This window comes from Salmo trutta, unplaced genomic scaffold (assembly GCF_901001165.1).
Source record: "Salmo trutta unplaced genomic scaffold, fSalTru1.1, whole genome shotgun sequence".
In the NCBI taxonomy this organism is placed as follows: domain Eukaryota; kingdom Metazoa; phylum Chordata; class Actinopteri; order Salmoniformes; family Salmonidae; genus Salmo; species Salmo trutta.
The window spans coordinates 3039378-3064496 of record NW_021822962.1 but is presented as its reverse complement, the minus strand read 5'-3'; the positions used below and the strand labels follow the sequence as shown (position 1 = coordinate 3064496).

Genomic DNA, 25119 nt, shown 5'->3' with positions numbered 1-25119 from the left:
CCATAGTTATGTTCAAATATCCTTTGTTTTGTTCTTGCGTTCAAGACACTATCCGAACGGTGACGCGCGGACTCGTATCGTGACAAAAAAATTCAAAATATTCCATTACCGTACTTCGAAGCATGTCAAACGCTGTTTAAAATCAATTTTTATGCGATTTTTCTCGTAAAATAGCGATAATATTCCGACCGGGAAACCCTGTTTTCATTCAAAGACTCAAAGTTGAAAATGGAGTCGTCTCGTGCATGCGCACCCCCGTCTCATTGTTCTCAGATCGACCACTATCCAAATGCACTACTGTTTTTCAGCCTGGGACAGCAGAGTCATCATTCAACGTTCTGGCGCCTTCTGAGAGCCTATGGGAGCCTTAGAAAGTGTCACGTTACAGCAGAGATCCTCTGTTTTCAATAAAGAGAGTGTAGAAGGCCAAGAAATGGTCAGAGAGGGCACTTCCTGTACAGAATCTTCTCAGGTTTTGGCCTGCCATATGAGTTCTGTTATACTCACAGACACCATTCAAACAGTTTTAGAGACTTTAGGGTGTTTTCTATCCAAATCAAACAATTATATGCATATTCTAGTTTCTGGGCAGTAGTAATAACCAGATTAAATCGGGTACGTTTTCTATCCGGATGTGAAAATACTGCCCCCTACCCTAGAGAGGTTAATTAACACAGTGTCCAAAGAAGGGCCAGACGTATACAGAATGGTGTCTATAAAGGGAAGAGGGTGCCATTTGGGACGAACTGCTATAGTTCATCACTGGACCATGGCTGAAATCAGTTTTACACCAATATAATGTTCATATTGATTATCCTCTTATTTTACAAACATTTATTTTCAGTATACCAAAATCAACGGACATCAACATCGCGTAAGTACTCATTTTGTGATCTAGATCAGTTTCTCTTTCTCAATTGTTACAGTACTACTGTAATATCATTCTACAGTAACTGTTACAGTATTACTGTAATTACCTTCTACAGTAACTGTTACAGTACTACTGGAATATCCTTCCACGGTAGCTGTTACGGTAGTACTGTAATATCCTTTTACAGTAACTGTTACATTACTACTGTATTTTCCTTCTACAGTAACAGTTACATTACTACTGTAATATCCTTCTACAGCAGGGCTCTCCAACACTGTTCCTGGAGACCTACCCTCCTGTAGGTTTTCACTCCAACCCTGTTCCTGGAGAGCTACCCTCCTGTAGGTTTTCACTCCAACACTGTTCCTGGAGAGCTACCCTCCTGTAGGTTTTAACTCCAACCCTGTTCCTGGAGAACTACCATCCTGTAGGTTTTCACTCCAACACTCTTCCTGGAGAGCTACCCTCCTGTAGGTTTTCACTCTAACCCTGTTCCTGGAGAGCTACCCTCCTGTAGGTTTTAACTCCAACCCTGTTCCTGGAGAGCTACCCTCCTGTAGGTTTTCACTCCAACCCTGTTCCTGGAGAGCTACCCTCCTGTAGGTTTTCACTCCAACCCTGTTCCTGGAGAGCTACCCTCCTGTAGGTTTTAACTCCAACCCTGTTCCTGGAGAGCTACCCTCCTGTAGGTTTTAACTCCAACCCTGTTCCTGGACAGCTACCCTCCTGTAGGTTTTCACTCCAACCCTGTTCCTGGAGAGCTACCCTCCTGTAGGTTTTAACTCCAACCCTGTTCCTGGAGAGCTACCCTCCTGTAGGTTTTAACTCCAACCCTGTTCCTGGAGAGCTACCTCCATACAGAGAGATAATGATAAAGTTGTAATGCCTGTCCTTCCTTCACTGCTATGCCCTCCCTCCATACAGAGAGATAATGATATAGTTGTAATGCCTGTCCTTCCTTCACTGCTATGCCCTCCCTCCATACAGAGAGATAATGATATAGTTGTAATGCCTGTCCTTCCTTCACTGCAATGCCCTCCCTCCATACAGAGAGATAATGATATAGTTGTAATGCCTGTCCTTCCTTCACTGCAATGCCCTCCCTCCATACAGAGAGATAATGATATAGTTGTAATGCCTGTCCTTCCTTCACTGCTATGCCCTCCCTCCATACAGAGAGATAATGATAAAGGTTCCGATTCCAAAAGAACATCCATATCAGGCCCACATCTCCCGCTTCGCCCTGTTCCCAACTTTCCGCTCACCAGACGACCCCGACACAGGCGTGAGAGCTGCGTCCCTACGACCCCTGAACCCCCTCGTCCCGTCCTCTGCTCCAGAGGTCACTGTGCTGAGAAAGACAAAAGGTGGTGTGCGTGCGTGCGTGTTTGTGCATGTGTGTGCAAACTGCATGTGTGTCTGTGCATGTGTGTCTGTATGTGTGTGTGTGTGTCTGCGTGCTTGCCCTTATAAGGTCGCACACACAAGCACAAGCCTCATTCCCAGATGAAGTGTCTTGTCTTCAATCCCAGGAGGTCCTTATCGTCATGAGGTACTGGAGGCACCCATGACAACCATGAAGAAAACCATCTCATGGCCAGGACAACATGGCTTCCTGGATGTGAGTAGCTATAGTACAGTCATTTAGCTAAGCCAGGTTTCCCTCTCACTGTACACAGAAACAGGTGCGTCCCAAAATAGCACCCTATTCCCCATAGAGTGCACTGCATAGGGTATCGAGTGCTATTTGGGAGGCAGAATATGATCCTTAATGTTATATTTCATCTCATCTGACCAGTGAAGCCCAATAAATGAATGTTCTCACTGAAGTGAATGACTAGGGATTTGTTCTTAATGGTAGTCTATCCCTTAATGGTAGTCTATTCCTTAATGGTACCCTATTCCTTAATGGCAGTCTATTCCTTAATGGTAGCCTATCCCTTAATGGTAGTCTATTCCTTAATGGTACCCTATTCCTTAATGGCAGTCTATTCCTTAATGGTAGCCTATCCCTTAATGGTAGCCTATCCCTTAATGGTAATCTATTCCTTAATGGCAGTCTATTCCTTAATGGTAGCCTATCCCTTAATGGCAGTCTATTCCTTAATGGCAGTCTATTCCTTAATGGTAGCCTATTCCTTAATGGTAGTCTATTCCTTAATGGCACCATATTCCTTAATGGCAGTATATTCCTTAATGGTAGCCTATCCCTTAATGGTAGTCTATTCCTTAATGGCACCCTATTCCTTAATGGCACCCTATTCCTTAATGGTAGTCTATTCCTTAATGGCACCCTATTCCTTAATGGTACCCTATTCCTTAATGGCACCCTATTCCTTAATGGCACCCTATTCCTTAATGGCACCCTATTCCTTAATGGCACCCTATTCCTTAATGGCACCCTATTCCTTAATGGTACCCTATTCCTTAATGGTAGTCTATTCCTTAATTGCAGTCTATTCCTTAATGGCACCCTGTTTCTTAATGGCACCACATTCCTTAATGGCACCATATTCCATAATGGCACCATATTCCTTAAAACTTCTTAAAGCTAGGGGGCAGTATTCGGAAGTTTGGATGACTGAGGTGCCCAAAGTAAACTGCCTGTTACTCAGGCCCAGAGGCTAGGATATGCATATGCATGGTAGTATTGGATTGAAAACACTCTAAAGTTTCTAAAACTGTTAAAATAATGTCTGTGAGTATAACAGAACTGATTTGGCAGGCAAAACCCTGAGGACAATCCATCCAGGATTTTTTGGGGGGGGTTTGGATTTTCCAATGCATTTCTATGGGAAAGCATAATTATTAGGATCCAGATTGCAGTTTCTATGGCTTCCACTAGATGTCAACAGTCTTTAGAAATTGTTCAATGTTTTTTTTTTTTAATAAAGAAGTAGTCGTATTCTTTCTAAGTGTCACTCAGGTGGACTCTAGTCTTTTGGTGCGCGTAAATGAGAGCGCGTTCCTCGTTGTTTTTCTCCGGTATTGGAAACAGTTTATTCCGTCTTAAATTTGATCAATTATTTACATATTAGGGTACCTGAGGTTGGATTAGAAACATTGTTTGAAATGTTTGAACCAAGTTTACAGGTAACTTATTAGATCCTTTGTAGGCATGTTGGGCGAGTTGGAACCGGTGTATTTCTGAATCAAACGCGCCAAATAAACTGACATTTTTGGGATATAAATAAGGACTTTATCGAACAAAACGACCATTCATTGTGTAACTGAGATCTTTGGGATTGCAAAAAGATGAAGATCTTAAAGGTACGCGATTTATTTTATCGCTATTTCTGACTTTCGTGATGCATCTGTTTGGTTGGAAAATGTTTTTCATGCTTTTGTATGCGGGGCGCTGTCCTCAGATAATCGCATGGTATGCTTTCGCCGTAAAGCCTTTTTGAAGTCTGAGAAAGCGGCTGGATTAACAAGAAGTTAAGCTTTTAAATGATGTAAGACACTTGTATCGTCATGAATGTTTAATATTATGAATTTAGTATTTTTGAATTTCGTGCTCTGCAATTTACCGGATGTTGTCAAATCGATCCCGTTAACGGGATTCTAGCTGTAAGGGATCCCTAAGAAGTTTTAATGGTACCCTTTTCCTTAATGGCACCATATTCCTTAATGGCACCATATTCCTTAATGGCACCCTATTCCTTAATGGCACCCTTTTCCTTAATGGTAATCTATTCCTTAATGGTAGCCTATTCCTTATTGGTAGTCTATTTCTTAATGGCACCCTATTCCTTAATGGTACCCTATTCCAGGGCCCTGCTCAAAAGTAGTGCACTTTTAAGGGAATAGGGTGCCATTTGGGAAACAACCGAAGGAAGAAGGTCACATGCACACTCCATCTGTTCCTGACACCTGTGTCCTGTCTCACCTTTCTCTTTGTCTCTCTCTCAGCACCCCAAACCAGTTAAGGGCGAGGCCCAGACCCAGGTATTCTACCCTAAGTCCCAGAAGACAGTGTTTCCCACCCCCACCTTGCGTGACTGGGACGTCACGCTGTCTGAACGAACAGCCAACATGCTCCGCAACGTAGAGAAGTCCCACTGGGTCACCTCCTACCAGCTTCACTACACAGGTATAGAGAGCAGAGCCCCGAACACACAGGCTGTATCCCAAAAGGCATCCTATTCCCTATGTAGTCCATAGGGCTCTGGTCAAAAGATGTGTACTCTATAGGGGACAGGGTGCCATTTGAGACGCAACCAGAGACATGGAGGAATACTCCAGACTAGTTGGACCAGGGAACTGGCGGCCCGCGGATCAATTTAACAATTATTATTGTACATGTTTTTTAGGAACTCAGAATAGTAGAATACACAAGGTGCAAGTTTTGAAATTTGGTTGTGGATCAGCAGTTTTTCTCTTGTTTTTCTACAGTCACTCAATTAGCCCCATGTCCACTACCATGTTTTAGATTGGTTAGTTAGTCTAGCCAGCTATCTAAAGTTGTAGTAATCATGGTCGAATTACCGACCGGGGGGGCCCCATTGATGTTGTTAGTCACTCTCACTCAGATATCTTATTAAAAACGGCAAGCATTTATCTCCACCTATGGCAAAATGTGTAGAATTGCAATAAATTATCTGTAAAACGGCTAAACCTTTTTATTTTCTCCCCTTGGCAAAATTTGTAGAATTGTATGAAATTAGTTATAAAACTGCAACATTTTCTGGGCATGTGGGTATATGTGGGTATGGATGTGGGTAGGCAGACCCACGAGCCACTGTGGCCCCTCAGGATGAGTTCAGATTTCTTGTGGCCCCCACCCCCATCAAAGTTACCCTTCCTGAGTTAGACCATATCGGTCAGAAACAGCATCAACACACTTTTGCAAACAAGGAGTTCATATATTTTTACTCCAGGCACTGGGCCTACTAATCCCTTGAGGTTGGATGACTTCCATGAGAACACCATTGACATGATCACTGGGAAGATAACTCCCTACACAACACAGCTGGTACGTACAGTAACGTATGAATCACCTGAATGTACAGTGCCGTTGTAATATTCCTACATTTAACAGCTTCGCTAGAATAACACATTAGCCTCCAAACCTTCTTTAACTTCCCCAACTACCATACCAATAGTTTTAGACTGCTTAAACAAGCACCCAGTTTTTCTTCAGTATCACTTTACTCTGATGACTGAACGAGACAAACCTCCTCCTAACAAACCAGTGCTTGTCTCTCTCAGAGGGAGCGATCCCACCCCGTCCTGCTGCCCCCTAAACCACGAGACGGGCGCAAGGCCAGAATACGCCAGGGTCGTCATACGGTGGAGAGCACCTACCATCCTCCTGTCACTGCCCCAGCAGCAGAGTCCCACAGCGTAGACCACACTTCCACACAGAATCACCCTGCTGGGCCTCTGGGAACTATGTCTGGTCACCAAAGTCATCAGGAGATAAAGGGGGACCCTTCTACTCAGGACGACCATCCCAACAACAGCCACGGCCACTCAGAGCTCAGTCTAGCCAGGCCTGGGGCTGGAGATGTGTCTGGGCCTGAGCCTGCTCAGGTGTCTGGGTATGTGTTCCCTGGTCACCACCTTCAAGATCAAGGCTCCAGGTGTGAGAGGTGTGGGGAGGAGAGGTGTGAGTGCCAGGTCAAGGAGGCCAGAGAAGGGCTCCATCACCCAGGGCCAGGGGCATCAGACCCCCAGCAGAGCAACCAGGCTCCCAGAGCCTCCCTGGAGAAGGGGGTGGTGGAGAAGGTCACAGACACAGAGAGCTCTCTGGCCTTGTACAGCTGCCAGCTGCCCCATCCTCCCCTGAATGAGACCACAGAGATCACCAAAGAGAATAACACCAAGAGAGAGGTATGGTACGAGGACGTTCCTAGCAGCAAGAAGCAGAGCTACACAGCATCAGGGGGTAACCCGTTCAGCCTGAGCCAGCCAGCTCCAGCATTGGCTACTAACAACACAGGGGCGGCATATGAATCTGAGACAGAGCTGTCTGCTGCTGATCTGGTCTCTCCCAACATCCGTAACTGGCGCTCAAGCGGGAATTTAGTTCTGGGTTCTGAGATGACTGCCAATCAGACCCCTGAAGAACAGGATCAGGAGTGGCAGAACAGAGAGATCCCCATCCCACGCAGTATCTCCAACCCCTGTATCCAACCCCGTCCACATGCCCTGCCTTCCACCCACCCAGGGGAGAGGGGCAGGGGCCGGTGCCAGTTGGCCCTGTTGGAGCTCCAGGACTCCTTCAGTAAGTCGGAGGTCCACCGCCTCTTCCACAGCTCCCTCCAGGGGGGCGCGGTCAACCTGCAGGACAATGTACACACCGGGAGAAAGCACCGCTTCTACGGCTTCAACTCCTTCTATTTGCACAACTGAGCACTGTATTGTAGACCTACCACTATGCCCACAGTCTGTAGGGAGTGGAAGACATCAGAGGGCTTAGTGAGTTGGATGGGTCTAAGGTCTACAACGTTATCTCTTCATGATGGGAAATCCAATCATATACTGTCGCTTACTCAAAGCTACTGACATGTTTTGCTTATGATGTCTATCTTTCCATGTGCAGATGGTTCAAATAAAATCATCCAGAATACGTTTGCATGCTTTGAGTGTATATACATATGTGGCACTATACATGACACAATGAAAGATGGAATGACTGGTGAACACATGAAAGGGACACATTTATGGTCCGTTAAAAAAGCATAAAGAAGTCTACAGATGACTAATAATATAAGTGGACCAAGTTGAATTACTATCTCTGGTGAAGGAGTCCACCTCAGACAATATACTTTGATGTGTATGTAGCCAGATACAGAGCCAGATACAGAGCCAGATACAGAGCCAGATACAGAGCCAGATACAGAGCCAGATACAGAGCCAAATACAGAGCCAGATACAGAATCCAGATACAGAGCCAGATACAGAGCCAGATACAGAATCCAGATACAGAGCCAGATACAGAGCCAGATACAGAGCCAGATACAGAGCCAGATACAGAGCCAGATACAGAATCCAGATACAGAGCCAGATACAGAGCCAGATACAGAGCCAGATACAGAGCCAGATACAGAATCCAGATACAGAGCCAGATACAGAGCCAGATACAGAATCCAGATACAGAGCCAGATACAGAGCCAGATACAGAATCCAGATACAGAGCCAGATACAGAGCCAGATACAGAGCCAGATACAGAATCCAGATACAGAGCCAGATACAGAGCCAGATACAGAATCCAGATACAGAGCCAGATACAGAATCCAGATACAGAGCCAGATACAGAGCCAGATACAGAGCCAGATACAGAATCCAGATACAGAGCCAGATACAGAGCCAGATACAGAATCCAGATACAGAGACAGATACAGAATCCAGATACAGAGCCAAATACAGAGCCAGATACAGAATCCAGATACAGAGCCAAATACAGAATCCAGATACAGAATCCAGATACAGAATCCAGATACAGAATCCAGATACAGAGCCAGATACAGAGCCAGATACAGAGCCAGATACAGAATCCAGATACAGAGCCAGATACAGAATCCAGATACAGAGCCAAATACAGAGCCAGATACAGAGCCAGATACAGAATCCAGATACAGAGCCAGATACAGAGCCAGATACAGAGCCAGATACAGAGCCAGATACAGAGCCAGATACAGAATCCAGATACAGAGCCAGATACAGAGCCAGATACAGAATCCATATTTTCACACCGCAAGTGCTGCATTGACCTTCTGTCGAGCAGCAGCATCTGAAAGAGAAAAATACCTTTTCACCTCCAACACCATGTGTTGAAGTCAGATTGGCTTTACAGCTTGACACAAAAGACTGTTCTGTGTTCCATGCCAGTGAGTCATCCCGGAGTGGAATGTCCTTGAGCGTTCTACAGCAGTCTGTCATTCCATCTTAGTCAGCTACATACATACTCTCTAAGAAATGAGCTCAGAGTACAGCAGGGATCTGGAGAGTCATACTGATCACTGATCATGTACTGATGTTGTTCAGACAAATAAAACTAGTTATGAATTACAATTGTATAAGACTGCATGTGAAATAACTTAAAAGCTCTTGATAATGTTTTATCTAACTAGATGTGTAGTGCCAATTCACTGTGTAAATCAGTTTCATTCACATAGAAAATATAGACATTGTTTTTAGTAGGTTTATGACCATAGTTTCTTCCTATGACAGCAACATCTTCTCCGGTACAGCAGTGGTTATTATACCGTTTGTCCAGTAGATGGCAGTGTAGGTCAGCATTTCCCATTTCCCAGTTCCTGGAAGCCTCTCAAAGGATGCTCAGCTGACCTCAGACAAGTGACCTTTGACCCCACTACCCTGTTGCATAATTCTCTCATGTGGCCATAACTCAACAGCATGCCACCATGTAAAATATGTACTTTGATTGTAAAAAAAAAAAGAAAAAGAAACCAGGTAGGCTATCTCTAAAATGCTTTACTATAGGCCTAACTCAGAACAACACTATAGACCTAACTCAGAACAACACTATCGACCTAACTCAGAACAACACTATAGGCCTAACTCAGAACAACACTATAGACCTAACTCAGAACAACACTATAGACCTAACTCAGAACAACACTATAGACCTAACTCAGAACAACACTATAGGCCTAACTCAGAACAACACTATAGACCTAACTCAGAACAACACTATAGACCTAACTCAGAACAACACTATAGACCTAACTCAGAACAACACTATAGACCTAACTCAGAACAACACTATAGACCTAACTCAGAACAACACTATAGACCTAACTCAGAACAACACTATAGACCTAACTCAGAACAACACTATAGACCTAACTCAGAACAACACTATAGACCTAACTCAGAACAACACTATAGACCTAACTCAGAACAACACTATAGACCTAACTCAGAACAACACTATAGGACCTAACTCAGAACAACACTATAGACCTAACTCAGAACAACACTATAGACCTAACTCAGAACAACACTATAGACCTAACTCAGAACAACACTATAGGCCTAACTCAGAACAACACTATAGACCTAACTCAGAACAACACTATAGGACCTAACTCAGAACAACACTATAGACCTAACTCAGAACAACACTATAGACCTAACTCAGAACAACACTATAGACCTAACTCAGAACAACACTATAGACCTAACTCAGAACAACACTATAGGACCTAACTCAGAACAACACTATAGACCTAACTCAGAACAACACTATAGGACCTAACTCAGAACAACACTATAGAACTAACTCAGAACAACCTAACTCAGAACAACACTATAGACCTAACTCAGAACAACACTATAGACCTAACTCAGAACAACACTATAGGCCTAACTCAGAACAACACTATAGACCTAACTCAGAACAACACTATAGACCTAACTCAGAACAACACTATAGACCTAACTCAGAACAACACTATAGGCCTAACTCAGAACAACACTATAGACCTAACTCAGAACAACACTATAGACCTAACTCAGAACAACACTATAGGCCTAACTCAGAACAACACTATAGACCTAACTCAGAACAACACTATAGACCTAACTCAGAACAACACTATAGACCTAACTCAGAACAACACTATAGGCCTAACTCAGAACAACACTATAGACCTAACTCAGAACAACACTATAGGCCTAACTCAGAACAACACTATAGACCTAACTCAGAACAACACTATAGACCAAACTCAGAACAACACTATAGACCTAACTCAGAACAACACTATAGACCTAACTCAGAACAACACTATAGACCAAACTCAGAACAACACTATAGACCTAACTCAGAACAACACTATAGGCCTAACTGGAGTCATTCAGAGTATAAACCAGCACACCACCCAGGGCTCAAGTTCATTGCCTGGGAAACAGTGGCCGATGGCAACAAGGTATCGTTACCAGTAATGCTCATGATTGTTTACATGTTATACTTTGAAATAATTGGCATGAATAATGACTAGGTATAATCTCAAGGAGACAGGTGTGGCCACAAACATGCTTCATGCTCCTGTATGTGTAGTCATGGTGACAACTCCAGGGGAAGGTCTTTTGGAACCTACATCATAACCAAAGCTATTATTGATTCAAGTTTCTCCACCTCGTTCACATTCCCCACCATTGAAGGGGCAGTGATTGTTTAACCAGGGCTTTAGGAACACACTTATACCTTTCAAAAACAACAAAACAAACACATCTGCAGTTCGAGAGGTGGGGTTGTAATCGCTCATATGAGAGGACGCTCTTTTGGTCACAGAACGTGTCTGGTGTAGCTGTTTAAGATGGTGAGTAAGTGGCCTTTACCTCAGAGTAGGCCATGCTGAATGAACACCTTTACCTCAGAGTAGCCCACGTGGATTGAACACCTTTACCTCAGAGTAGCCCACGCTGAATGAACACCTTTACCTCAGAGTAGGCCATGCTGAATGAACACCTTTACCTCAGAGTAGCCCACGCTGAATGAACACCTTTACCTCAGAGTAGGCCATGCTGAATGAACACCTTTACCTCAGAGTAGGCCATGCTGAATGAACACCTTTACCTCAGAGTAGCCCACGCTGAATGAACACCTTTACCTCAGAGTAGGCCACGCTGAATGAACACCTTTACCTCAGAGTAGGTCATGCTGAATGAACACCTTTACCTCAGAGTAGCCCATGCTGAATGAACACCTTTACCTCAGAGTAGCCCACGCTGAATGCACACCTTTACCTCAGAGTAGCCCACGCTGAATGCACACCTTTACCTCAGAGTAGCCCATGCTGAATGAACACCTTTACCTCAGAGTAGCCCACGCTGAATGAACACCTTTACCTCAGAGTAGCCCACGCTGAATGCACACCTTTACCTCAGAGTAGGTCATGCTGAATGAACACCTTTACCTCAGAGTAGGTCATGCTGAATGAACACCTTTACCTCAGAGTAGCCCACGCTGAATGATCACCTATCCATTATCAATCCCAGAGACGGGCAAGTTTTTGAATGCATGATAGAGGTCAATGAACGAGACAAACATTTTAGCCTACCTACTTACAGAAGTTGTGTATCAAGCCTTTTTTTTAAATGTCAGTTTCGTGATCTGATCAATATGATCCAATCTGATCAAGGTTTGTTGCTTCTACATGTTGTATTAAAATGTGTCTCTTATCTGTCCACTGTGTCCACATTGTGACCAGATTAGTTGGTGCTTCCCTATATGCAAATAATTTATTTTAAAAAAGAACATACATTTACATACATATACATTTTAGACAGTTACGAATACCGTTAGTCAATGGTGCTACCTGCCAGTGGTTTTAGAGACCAGTATAATGATGATTTAAACGGTTTGACCATCCAGATCTGTTTACACTCGATTGATATCCAGACACAATAGGTGCCAGACTACCTCTGGAGGTGGTTAAGGAAGATCTGATCACAAACAGATCACAATGTATCTTTTAATCATTTACACCTGTCTGAAAATGTGGGCAGAATCAGAATGTGGACAATATCAGGACAAAGGGCGCATGTTAGAATGTTTTTTTGTTTGTTTACGTCCCAAATGACAAATGGCACCATATTCCCTCAAATGGCACCCTATTCCCTATATATAGTGCACTACTTTTGACTAGAATCCTGGGGTACTTTGAGTCCTGGTCAAAAGTAGCGCACTATAAAGGGAAACCTGAGCCATCCTCAGAAAGCATACCTGGGACAATTCGGGGGTGCGCTCTCATGATGACTATCTACGTCACGGAAAAGATGCTGTCAACGGTACCCAATCCCGCCTCTGAACATGAGACGTCCTCCACGGCTCAGGGTTCTGATTTGAGACTGTACTTGTCATTTACACATCGCCCCGCCCCCTCATAACCCGCTTAGCTGAGAAGGAGGCTGGCTGCGCTGCACGCACTTCGGGAACATTCAATTCACGATGGTGTCAGTCTGGAGACGGGAAGAAAGCTGCTAGTACTGTACGTTCAAGTTGTCATTTTAAAACGTTGTTTTTCATTTATTTATACCGCAAAATATAAATTATAGTCTTCTATTATTCGCCACCTAATAACACATTAGTTCAGCGCAGATATTTTACTCTCGTTTATCGTCTCTCGGAATCAAAACCTCAGTAGAAACTTTGCAAAGGTGAGTCCCATGTTGTTTTATTGTATTGTCACTAGGCCTAAATACTTTATGCTAATTAGTCTGATGTAGCCTGACCGATATTCAGTATTTAGGCATATGACAGTATTTTAACTGATTTGTTACAACTTTATAGTAAGCCTATTCGTTTTACCTGCGCATAATCCTTCCAATTGAAGTGCTACTCCCATGCTCCAGCCGTGCATACTGCTTCACACTTTCACTTGCAGCAGACAACCTTTGTTTCTGTGAATAGACTACTGAGCTGCGTGTACAGTTAGGTCCTGTTCCAGCTAAGTGCAGCACATACATTATTCAATTGACCTTATGCTGTTATAAGAATACTGTATAACTACCTACCACCAGACTGTTATTGCTCAAGGGAATGGAATGAAATGGAATGAAATAAAATAGATGAGAACATAATGGAATGGAACTTTAGGCCTTCATGATCATTTCAGATCATGTTTGATACAGTGATTGGACAGACTTCTCTCAAAGATGATATGAAAACTCAAAAACTCATCAAACTCTCTGTTCAACTAGCTGCTCTTTTAATAGTTTCAGATTTTTATCAGGAAACAAGATACCCATGGATCCTTTACTGTTTCCATGGAAACTCCTCTCCTTTGGAACATTCCTTTACCATGTAGTGGATTATCCATATCTTCCATGCTAGCTTCCTTACATGTGTACTTCATTATTACAGTCATCACAGAATCTAAGCAGCAAAAGATTAATAGTGTGAATCATTTATTAGTGTGTGTGTGTGTGTGTGTGTGTGTGTGTGTGTGTGTGTGTGTGTGTGTGTGTGTGTGTGTGTGTGTGTGTGTGTGTATAATATGTCACAAGCATTTCGCTACACCCGCAATAACATCTGCTAAATATGTGTATGCGACCAATGACATGTGATTTGATATTACAAGGAGGTGTTGTGGGAATGAACCATTTTCAGATTCTCTGGCTGTGTGCCCAGCCCAGTAGTCAATAAGCACTTCAGACAATAGTGTTGTTGAATGAAATTATGCTTATTGACCTTGTGGTTGTAAGAACAACACATGAGTATAACTGAATGGCGTATCACTATCAGACTCTACACTTGTAAATGGTGTCTTTTCCTCACAGAGACCACGGCACCATTTACATTCCAGTTATTTACACATCACATAATGAGGTTAAAGCATTTATCAGAACCTATCTGCTCAGTCAGGTATTCTAACCAGCAAGCCTCTCCAACACTGTTCTCTTCAGTCTCATCAACAGGGTAGACTTTCTCATGTGTCTCCAACACTGTTCTCTTCAGTCTCATCAACAGGGTAGACTTTCTCATGTGCCTCCAACACTGTTCTCTTCAGTCTCATCAACAGGGTAGCCTTTCTCATGTGCCTCCAACACTGTTCTCTTCAGTCTCATCAACAGGGTAGCCTTTCTCATGTGTCTCCAGCACTGTTCTCTTCAGTCTCATCAACAGGGTAGCCTTTCTCATGTGTCTCCAACACTGTTCTCTTCAGTGTCACAACAGGGTAGCCTTTCTCATGTGTCTCCAACACTGTTCTCTTCAGTCTCATCAACAGGGTAGCCTTTCTAATGTGTCTCCAACACTGTTCTCTTCAGTCTCATCAACAGGGTAGCCTTTCTCATGTGTCTCCAACACTGTTCTCTTCAGTCTCATCAACAGGGTAGCCTTTCTCATGTGTCTCCAACACTGTTCTCTTCAGTCTCATCAACAGGGTAGGCTTTCTCATGTGTCTCCAACACTGTTCTCTTCAGTCTCATCAACAGGGTAGCCTTTCTCATGTGTCTCCAACACTGTTCTCTTCAGTCTCATCAACAGGGTAGCCTTTCTCATGTGTCTCCAGCACTGTTCTCTTCAGTCTCATCAACAGGGTAGGCTTTCTCATGTGTCTCCAACACTGTTCTCTTCAGTCTCATCAACAGGGTAGACTTTCTCATGTGCCTCCAACACTGTTCTCTTCAGTCTCATCAACAGGGTAGGCTTTCTCATGTGTCTCCAACACTGTTATCTTCAGTCTCATCAACAGGGTAGACTTTCTCATGTGCCTCCAACACTGTTCTCTTCAGTCTCATCAACAGGGTAGCCTTTCTCATGTGCCTCCAACACTGTTCTCTTCAGTCTCATCAACAGGGTAGCCTTTCTCATGTGTCTCCAACACTGTTCTCTTCAGTCTCATCAACAGTGTATCTTTTCTCAGGTGCTGTGTGTTGGTAGTTGTTTATTGTGGAAAGAAGGGTTACTGGTTGAATATATGGGGCTATACATTCAGTATGTTTGGAAAGAATGTCTGTCATTGAGTTTAACCCAGGGTTTGCCTGACCTGTGAGGTAGGTGTGCTTTCAGTGCCTGCTTTGCTCCTGACCTGACGTCCATGCTCTTTCCATTCCCTCAGCCTTTAGCCCAGAGGCATTTTGACTGCATTTCTGTGTAGTGTGTACTCTAACTCTGTTCCATCTCATATTTCTCAAATAAACAGCAAATCTGGTTTAAAAAAAACAGATAAAGCAACACCTCACGGCACAACGCCTCTCCCCTATTTGACCTAGATAGTTTGTGTGTATCTACTGATATGTAGGCTACGTGTGCCTTTTTACAATTTTTTACTGTATGTAGTTCCGTCCTTGAGCTGTTCTTGTCTATTAATGTTCTGTATTATGGTTCATGTGTTGTGTGGACCCCAGGAAGAGTAGCTGCTGCTATTGCAACAGCTAATGGGGATCCTAATAAAATACCAAATACCAAAAAAGACCCTAAGGAAACCTAGGCTGTGTCCAAAATGGCCCCTTATTCCCTATGTAGTGGATTATCTTTGACCAGGGCCCAAAATATATAGGTGATTATCTTTGACCAGGGCACACACTATGTAGTGGATTATCTTTGACCAGGGCCCACACTATGTAGTGGATTATCTTTGACCAGGGCCCACACTATATAGGTGATTATCTTTGACCAGGGCCCACACTATGTAGTGGATTATCTTTGACCAGGGCCCAAAATATATAGGTGATTATCTTTGACTAGGGCCCACACTATGTAGTGGATTATCTTTGACCAGGGCACACACTATGTAGTGGATTATCTTTGACCAGGGCCCACACTATGTAGTGGATTATCTTTGACCAGGGCCCACACTACGCAGTGGATTATCTTTGACCAGGGCCCACACTATGTAGTGGATTATCTTTGACCAGGGCCCACACTATGTAGTGGATTATCTTTGACCAGGGCCCACACTACGCAGTGGATTATCTTTGACCAGGGCCCACACTATGCAGTGGATTATCTTTGACCAGGGCCCACACTATGTAGTGGATTATCTTTGACCAGGGCCCACACTATGCAGTGGATTATCTTTGACCAGGGCCCATACTATGCAGTGGATTATCTTTGACCAGGGCCCACACTATGTAGTGGATTATCTTTGACCAGGGCCCACACTATATAGGTGATTATCTTTGACCAGGGCCCACACTATGCAGTGGATTATCTTTGACCAGGGCCCAAAATATATAGGTGATTATCTTTGACTAGGGCCCACACTATGTAGTGGATTATCTTTGACCAGGGCACACACTATGTAGTGGATTATCTTTGACCAGGGCCCACACTATGTAGTGGATTATCTTTGACCAGGGCCCACACTACGCAGTGGATTATCTTTGACCAGGGCCCACACTATGTAGTGGATTATCTTTGACCAGGGCCCACACTATGTAGTGGATTATCTTTGACCAGGGCCCACACTACGCAGTGGATTATCTTTGACCAGGGCCCACACTATGCAGTGGATTATCTTTGACCAGGGCCCACACTATGTAGTGGATTATCTTTGACCAGGGCCCACACTATGCAGTGGATTATCTTTGACCAGGGCCCATACTATGCAGTGGATTATCTTTGACCAGGGCCCACACTATGTAGTGGATTATCTTTGACCAGGGCCCACACTATATAGGTGATTATCTTTGACCAGGGCCCACACTATGTAGTGGATTATCTTTGACCAGGGCCCAAAATATATAGGATATTATCTTTGACTAGGGCCCACACTATGTAGTGGATTATCTTTGACCAGGGCACACACTATGTAGTGGATTATCTTTGACCAGGGCCCACACCATGTAGTGGATTATCTTTGACCAGGGCCCACACTACGCAGTGGATTATCTTTGACCAGGGCCCACAATATGTAGTGGATTATCTTTGACCAGGGCCCACACTATGTAGTGGATTATCTTTGACCAGGGCCCACACTACGCAGTGGATTATCTTTGACCAGGGCCCACACTATGCAGTGGATTATCTTTGACCAGGGCCCATACTATGCAGTGGATTATCTTTGACCAGGGCCCATACTATGCAGTGGATTATCTTTGACCAGGGCCCACACTATGTAGTGGATTATCTTTGACCAGGGCCCACACTATATAGGTGATTATCTTTGACCAGGGCCCACACTATGTAGTGGATTATCTTTGACCAGGGCCCACACTATGTAGTGGATTATCTTTGACCAGGGCCCACACTATGCAGTGGATTATCTTTGACCAGGGCCCATACTATGCAGTGGATTATCTTTGACCAGGGCCCACACTATGTAGTGGATTATCTTTGACCAGGGCCCACACTATATAGGTGATTATCTTTGACCAGGGCCCACACTATGTAGTGGATTATCTTTGACCAGGGCCCACACTATGTAGTGGATTATCTTTGACCAGGGCACACACTATGTAGTGGATTATCTTTGACCAGGGCCCAAAATATATAGGTGATTATCTTTGACCAGGGCCCACACTAGGTAGTGGATTATCTTTGACCAGGGCCCACACTATATAGGTGATTATCTTTGACCAGGGCCCACACTATGTAGTGGATTATCTTTGACCAGGGCCCAAAATATATAGGATATTATCTTTGACTAGGGCCCACACTATGTAGTGGATTATCTTTGACCAGGGCACACACTATGTAGTGGATTATCTTTGACCAGGGCCCACACTATGTAGTGGATTATCTTTGACCAGGGCCCACACTACGCAGTGGATTATCTTTGACCAGGGCCCACAATATGTAGTGGATTATCTTTGACCAGGGCCCACACTATGTAGTGGATTATCTTTGACCAGGGCCCACACTACGCAGTGGATTATCTTTGACCAGGGCCCACACTATGCAGTGGATTATCTTTGACCAGGGCCCATACTATGCAGTGGATTATCTTTGACCAGGGCCCATACTATGCAGTGGATTATCTTTGACCAGGGCCCACACTATATAGGTGATTATCTTTGACCAGGGCCCACACTATGTAGTGGATTATCTTTGACCAGGGCCCACACTATGTAGTGGATTATCTTTGACCAGGGCACACACTATGTAGTGGATTATCTTTGACCAGGGCCCACACTATATAGGTGATTATCTTTTACCAGGGCCCACACTATGTAGTGGATTATCTTTGACCAGGGCCCACACTAGGTAGTGGATTATCTTTGACCAGGGCCCACACTATATAGGGTGCCATTTGAGATGCAGCCCTAGACTTAACAGGATGTGAACAATATCCTGGATATAAAAAGTGGGGATTGGAGAACGTAGCTCAGTCCAGGAGGTCACCTTCACTGTGATATTCTGTCTAAACAGCTTTAGTTCACCATTGTCCTTTACATGCGAGAATCTTCCATTACTGTTGATCTGACATGGAGGCCAAAGGTTGTGATTATTAAACACTATATATATATATACAAAAGTATGTGGACACCCCTTCTAATTAGTGGATTTGGCTATTTCAGCCACACCCGTTGCTGACAGGTGAATAACATCGAGCACACAGCCATGCAATCTCCATAGACAAACATTGCCAGTAGAATGGCCTTACTGAATAACTCATTGACTTTCAATGTGGCACTATCATAGGATGCCACCCTTCCAACAAGTCTGTTCATCAAATTTCTGCCCTGTTAGAGCTGCTCCGGTCAACTGTAAGTGCTGTTATTGTGAAGTGGAAACGTCTATGAGCAACAACATCTCAGCCGTGAAGTGGTAGGCCACACAAGCTCACAGAACGGGACCGCCGAGTGCTGAAGTGCGTAGCGCATAAAAATAGTCTGTCCTTGGTTGCAACACTCACTACCGAGTTCCAAACTGCCTCTGGAAGCAACGTCAGCACAATAACTGTTCGTCGAGAGCTTCATGAAATGGGTTTCCATGGCCGAGCAGCCGCACACGAGCCTAAAATCACCATGCGCAATGCCAAGCGTCCCCTGGAGTGGTGTAAAGCTCACCGTCATTGGACTCTGGAGCAGTGGAAACGTGTTCTCTGGAGTGATGAATCACGCTTCACCATCTGGCAGTCCGATCGACGAATCTGGGTTTGGCGGATGCCAGGAGAACCCTACCTGCCTAAATGCATAGTACCGACTAAAGTTTGGTGGAGGAGGAATAATGGTCTGGGGCTGTTTTTTATGGTTCAGGCTAGGTCCCTTAGTTCCAATGAAGAGAAATCTTAACGCTACAGCATACAATGACATTCTAGACAGGCCCTTTCCTGTTTCAGCATGACAATGCCCCCATGCACAAAGCAAGGTCCATACAGAAATGGTTTGTTGAGATTTGTGTGGAAGAACTTGACTTGCCTGCACAGAGCCCTGACCTCAACCCATCAAACATCTTTGGGATGAATTGGAACCCCAACTGCGAACCTCACAGTGCCCGACCTCACTAATGCTCTTGTGGCTGAATTGAATGCAAGTCCCCGCAGCAGTGTTCCAACATCTAGTGGAACGCCTTCTCAGAAGAGTGGAGGCTGGTATAGCAGCAAAGGAGGGGGGGGACAAACTCCATATTAATACCCATGATTTTGGAATGAGATGTTCGATGAGCAAGTGTCCACATACTTTTAGCCATGTACTGTATAATATATAATAATGGCAGCATAATTCCATATTATATGGACATGATGTGTGAAGAAGGAAGTTAACCCACTGTTTCCTGGTAGGCCGTCATTGTAAATAGGAATTTGTTATTAACTGACTTGCCAAGCTAAATAAAGGTTAAATGTTTGTTTTAAACTGTACAGAGAATAGGGTGCATTTGAGACACCGGCTCTGTCTTAACCCCTCAGTTCTGTTCCCTGCCTGCAGCAGCAGCCTCACAGCAGCATTAACCACTGGATGCTGAATAACTACTGCAGTTTTACAGGTCACCTGCTCACTGTACTGAAGGTCTGCATCGTGCTGCATTCCCTCTGTTCAACAGACGTTTCCTGCAACCCAGCCTGAGGCTCGAATGGCACACTATTCCCTACATAGTGCACCACTTTTGACCATAGGCCCTGACTGAAAGTAGTGCACTGTGTAGGAAATAGGATGCCATTTGGGAGGTGACCTCTGCCATACCTCAGGATATCAGCCTCAGAGATGAATCAGACAATGGTACAGTCATAGTTAGCCTAGTTACCATGGACACTGATGTGTGAATGAGGTGTCAGCCATGGCAATGTGGTCATGTGGGTAATATATGTATTATAGGAGTCTCTTCAGACCTATATTTAGTAGCTATAGCCAATGACTATTAGAGCTATAACTCCAGGTTAACTCCAGTTCCCCCTCTCAAAAGAGCTTTGTAGCCACAGGGGTGTAGACTGGTTTAGAAATGGGTCAATAAAACAACTGTTTGTACCAAGCTCAGCAGGACTCTGGGCTCCGTGCTGCGTATTTGAAGAGACAAATCTCAACTCCCTGTGGCTCAGTTGGTAGAGCATGGTGTTTGCAACGCCAGGGTTGTGGGTTCGATTCCCACGGGGGGCCAGTATGGTGGTATTTTTTATTTTTTTAAATGAATGAAATGTATGCATTCACTACTGTAAGTCGCTCTGGATAAGAGTGTCTGCTAAATGACTAAAATGTAAATGTAGACAGAAAGGATATTTGTGAATGCAGGTGGACGATGCACAGGCAGGTGGATGAGCAGAGCAGCTGTTGACAGTAATACCCATAATGCACAGTGGCAGGTGTTGCCTCCTACGAGGGTGGGTACATGCATAATACATGGTGGTCGGAAATGTAGATTATGTCCCAAATAACACCCTATTCCCTACAGAGTGCACTACTATTGACCAGAGCCCTATGGGCCTTCATCACAAGTAGTTCCCTATATAAGGAACAGGGTGGCGTTTGGGTACAGGTGAGTGTGGTTTCAGGTGGTGGATAACAGTCTCACTAGGGAGGGATGTGTGGGTGTAACTTACCACTGCTACTCTGATCTGTTCAAGTTCTGATTTCACACATGTTAGGTCTACACCAATGTGATTAATTAGTGGAGATTTAGGTCTACACCAATGTGATTAATGAGTGGAGATTTAGGTCTACACCAATGTGATTAATTAGTGGAGATTTAGGTCTACACCAATGTGATTAATTAGTGGAGATTTAGGTCTACACCAATGTGATAAATTAGTGGAGATTTAGGTCTACACCAATGTGATTAATTAGTGGAGATTTAGGTCTACACCAATGTGATTAATGAGTGGAGATTTAGGTCTACACCAATGTGATTAATTAGTGGAGATTTAGGTCTACACCAATGTGATTAATGAGTGGAGATTTAGGTCTACACCAATGTGATTAATTAGTGGAGATTTAGGTCTACACCAATGTGATTAATGAATGGAGATTTAGGTCTACACCAATGTGATTAATGAGTGGAGATTTAGGTCTACACCAATGTGATTAATGAGTGGAGATTTAGGTTTACACCAATGTGATTAATGAGTGGAGATTTAGGTCTACACCAATGTGATTAATGAATGGAGATTTGGGTCTACACCAATGTGATTAATGAATGGAGATTTAGGTCTACACCAATGTGATTAATGAATGGAGATTTAGGTCTACACCAATGTGATTAATGAGTGGAGATTTAGGTCTACACCAATGTGATTAATGAATGGAGATTTAGGTCTACACCAATGTGATTAATGAGTGGAGATTTAGGTCTACACCAATGTGATTAATGAATGGAGATTTAGGTCTACCCCAATGTGATTAATGAGTGGAGATTTAGGTCTACACCAATGTGATTAATGAGTGGAGATTTAGGTCTACACCAATGTGATTAATGAGTGGAGATTTAGGTCTACACCAATGTGATTAATGAGTGGAGATTTAGGTCTACACCAATGTGATTAATGAGTGGAGATTTAGGTTTACACCAATGTGATTAATGAGTGGAGATTTAGGTCTACACCAATGTGATTAATGAATGGAGATTTAGGTCTACACCAATGTGATTAATGAATGGAGATTTAGGTCTACACCAATGTGATTAATGAATTGAGATTTAGGTCTACACCAATGTGATTAATGAGTGGAGATTTAGGTCTACACCAATGTGATTAATGAATGGAGATTTAGGTCTACACCAATGTGATTAATGAATGGAGATTTAGGTCTACACCAATGTGATTAATTAGTGGAGATTTAGGTCTACACCGATGTGATTAATTAGTGGAGATTTAGGTCTACAACAATGTGATTAATGAGTGGAGATTTAGGTCTACACCAATGTGATTAATTAGTGGAGATTTAGGTCTACACCAATGTGATTAATGAATGGAGATTTAGGTCTACACCAATGTGATTAATGAGTGGAGATTTAGGTCTACCCCAATGTGATTAATGAGTGGAGATTTAGGTCTACCCCAATGTGATTAATGAGTGGAGATTTAGGTCTACACCAATGTGATTAATGAATGGAGATTTAGGTCTACACCAATGTGATTAATGAATGGAGATTTAGGTCTACACCAATGTGATTAATGAATGGAGATTTAGGTCTACACCAATGTGATTAATGAGTGGAGATTTAGGTCTACACCAATGTGATTAATGAATGGAGATTTAGGTCTACACCAATGTGATTAATGAATGGAGATTTAGGTCTACACCAATGTGATTAATGAGTGGAGATTTAGGTCTACACCAATGTGATTAATGAGTGGAGATTTAGGTCTACACCAATGTGATTAATGAATGGAGATTTAGGTCTACACCAATGTGATTAATGAATGGAGATTTAGGTCTACACCAATGTGATTAATGAGTGGAGATTTAGGTCTACACCAATGTGATTAATGAATGGAGATTTAGGTCTACCCCAATGTGATTAATGAGTGGAGATTTAGGTCTACACCAATGTGATTAATGAGTGGAGATTTAGGTCTACACCAATGTGATTAATGAGTGGAGATTTAGGTCTACACCAATGTGATTAATGAGTGGAGATTTAGGTCTACACCAATGTGATTAATGAGTGGAGATTTAGGTCTACACCAATGTGATTAATGAGTGGAGATTTAGGTCTACACCAATGTGATTAATGAATGGAGATTTAGGTCTACACCAATGTGATTAATGAGTGGAGATTTAGGTCTACACCAATGTGATTAATGAGTGGAGATTTAGGTCTACACCAATGTGATTAATGAATGGAGATTTAGGTCTACACCAATGTGATTAATGAATGGAGATTTAGGTCTACACCAATGTGATTAATGAATGGAGATTTAGGTCTACACCAATGTGATTAATGAATGGAGATTTAGGTCTACCCCAATGTGATTAATGAGTGGAGATTTAGGTCTACACCAATGTGATTAATGAATGGAGATTTAGGTCTACACCAATGTGATTAATGAATGGAGATTTAGGTCTACACCAATGTGATTAATGAGCACATGAGGTTGGTTTAATTGGGGAGGACAGGCTCGTGGGAATGGCTGGAGCAGGAATGGGTGGAATGGTATCAAATACACCAAACACATGGTTTATATGGTTTACATGGTTTACATGGTTTATATGGTTTACATGGTTTATATGGTTTACATGGTTTACATGGTTTACTTGGTGTATATGGTTTACATGGTTTACATGGTTTATATGGTTTACATGGTTTACATGGTGTATATTGTTTACATGGTTTACATGGTTTACATGGTGTATATGGTTTACATGGTTTACATGGTTTACATGGTGTATATGGTTTACATGGTTTACATGGTGTACATGGTTTACATGGTTTACATGGTTTATATGGTTTACATGGTTTACATGGTTTATATGGTTTACATGGTTTACATGGTTTACATGGTTTACATGGTGTACATGGTTTACATGGTTTACATGGTTTACATGGTTTACATGGTTTATATGGTTTACATGGTTTACATGGTTTACATGGTTTACATGGTGTATATGGTTTACATGGTTTACATGGTTTACATGGTGTACATGGTTTACATGGTTTACATGGTTTATATGGTTTACATGGTTTACATGGTTTACATGGTTTACATGGTTTACATGGTGTATATGGTTTACATGGTTTACATGGTTTACATGGTTTACATGGTTTATATGGTTTATGTTGTTTACATGGTTTACATGTGTTTGATGCCATTCCATTCACTCCATTCCAGACATTATTTTGATCCAGCCTCCCCTCTGCAGCCTCCACTGTTAGTGGGGGAGTCATAATCAGATTTCTACTCATTAGGATTCATATGAGCGATCACATAAACACACAGTAATTCTTCCTCTTGCCTCACGACTCAGTCCAATCTTATCCGTCACATTGTGGTGGTGGTATCACTTACTCTCCTCTACTCTGTGGAGTGACAGGCTGCTGTCCTCTACTCTCCTCTACTCTGTGTAGTGACAGGCTGCTGTCCTCTACACTCCTCTACTCTGTGGAGTGACAGGCTGCTGTCCTCTACTCTCCTCTACTCTGTGGAGTGACAGGCTGCTGTCCTCTACACTCCTCTACTCTGTGGAGTGACAGGCTGCTGTCCTCTACTCTCCTCTACTCTGTGGAGTGACAGGCTGCTGTCCTATACTCTCCTCTACTCTGTGGAGTGACAGGCTGCTGTCCTCTACTCTCCTCTACTCTGTGGAGTGACAGGTTGCTGTCCTCTACTCTCCTCTACTCTGTGGAGTGACAGGCTGCTGTCCTCTACTCTCCTCTACTCTGTGGAGTGACAGGCTGCTGTCCTCTACTCTCCTCTACTCTGTGGAGTGACAGGCTGCTGTCCTCTACACT

At 43.3% G+C, this 25119-nt stretch overlaps 2 protein-coding genes across 3 annotated transcripts in view; both read left to right on the top strand.

Moving 5' to 3' along the window:
• Window positions 1-864: 864 nt before the first annotated feature.
• Window positions 865-7331, top strand: LOC115187774 (uncharacterized). Its single transcript, XM_029746799.1, has 6 exons — window positions 865-874; window positions 2048-2238; window positions 2404-2492; window positions 4784-4964; window positions 5752-5846; window positions 6083-7331. Exons 2-6 carry the CDS (start codon window positions 2055-2057, stop codon window positions 7226-7228), a joined length of 1695 nt encoding a protein of 564 aa, XP_029602659.1. The 5' UTR covers window positions 865-874; window positions 2048-2054; the 3' UTR covers window positions 7229-7331.
• Window positions 7332-12744: 5413 nt separating this feature from the next.
• LOC115187777 (oxysterol-binding protein-related protein 3) overlaps window positions 12745-25119 on the top strand; it is a 103781-nt gene continuing 91406 nt past the window's right edge. For both annotated transcript variants that reach the window (XM_029746805.1, XM_029746803.1), the window contains exon 1: window positions 12745-13007. The gene's annotated coding sequence lies outside the window, so the exon portion shown is untranslated. The remainder of the gene's footprint in view (window positions 13008-25119) is intronic.

Coding starts and splice junctions, on each gene's coding strand:
- LOC115187774 (XM_029746799.1), top strand. CDS start 2,055: ATGATAAAGGTTCCGATTCCAAAAGAACATCCATATCAGGCCCACATC. Junction 2,239..2,403: donor TGTGCTGAGAAAGACAAAAG/GTGGTGTGCGTG, acceptor CTTCAATCCCAG/GAGGTCCTTATCGTCATGAG. Junction 2,493..4,783: donor GACAACATGGCTTCCTGGAT/GTGAGTAGCTAT, acceptor TCTCTCTCTCAG/CACCCCAAACCAGTTAAGGG.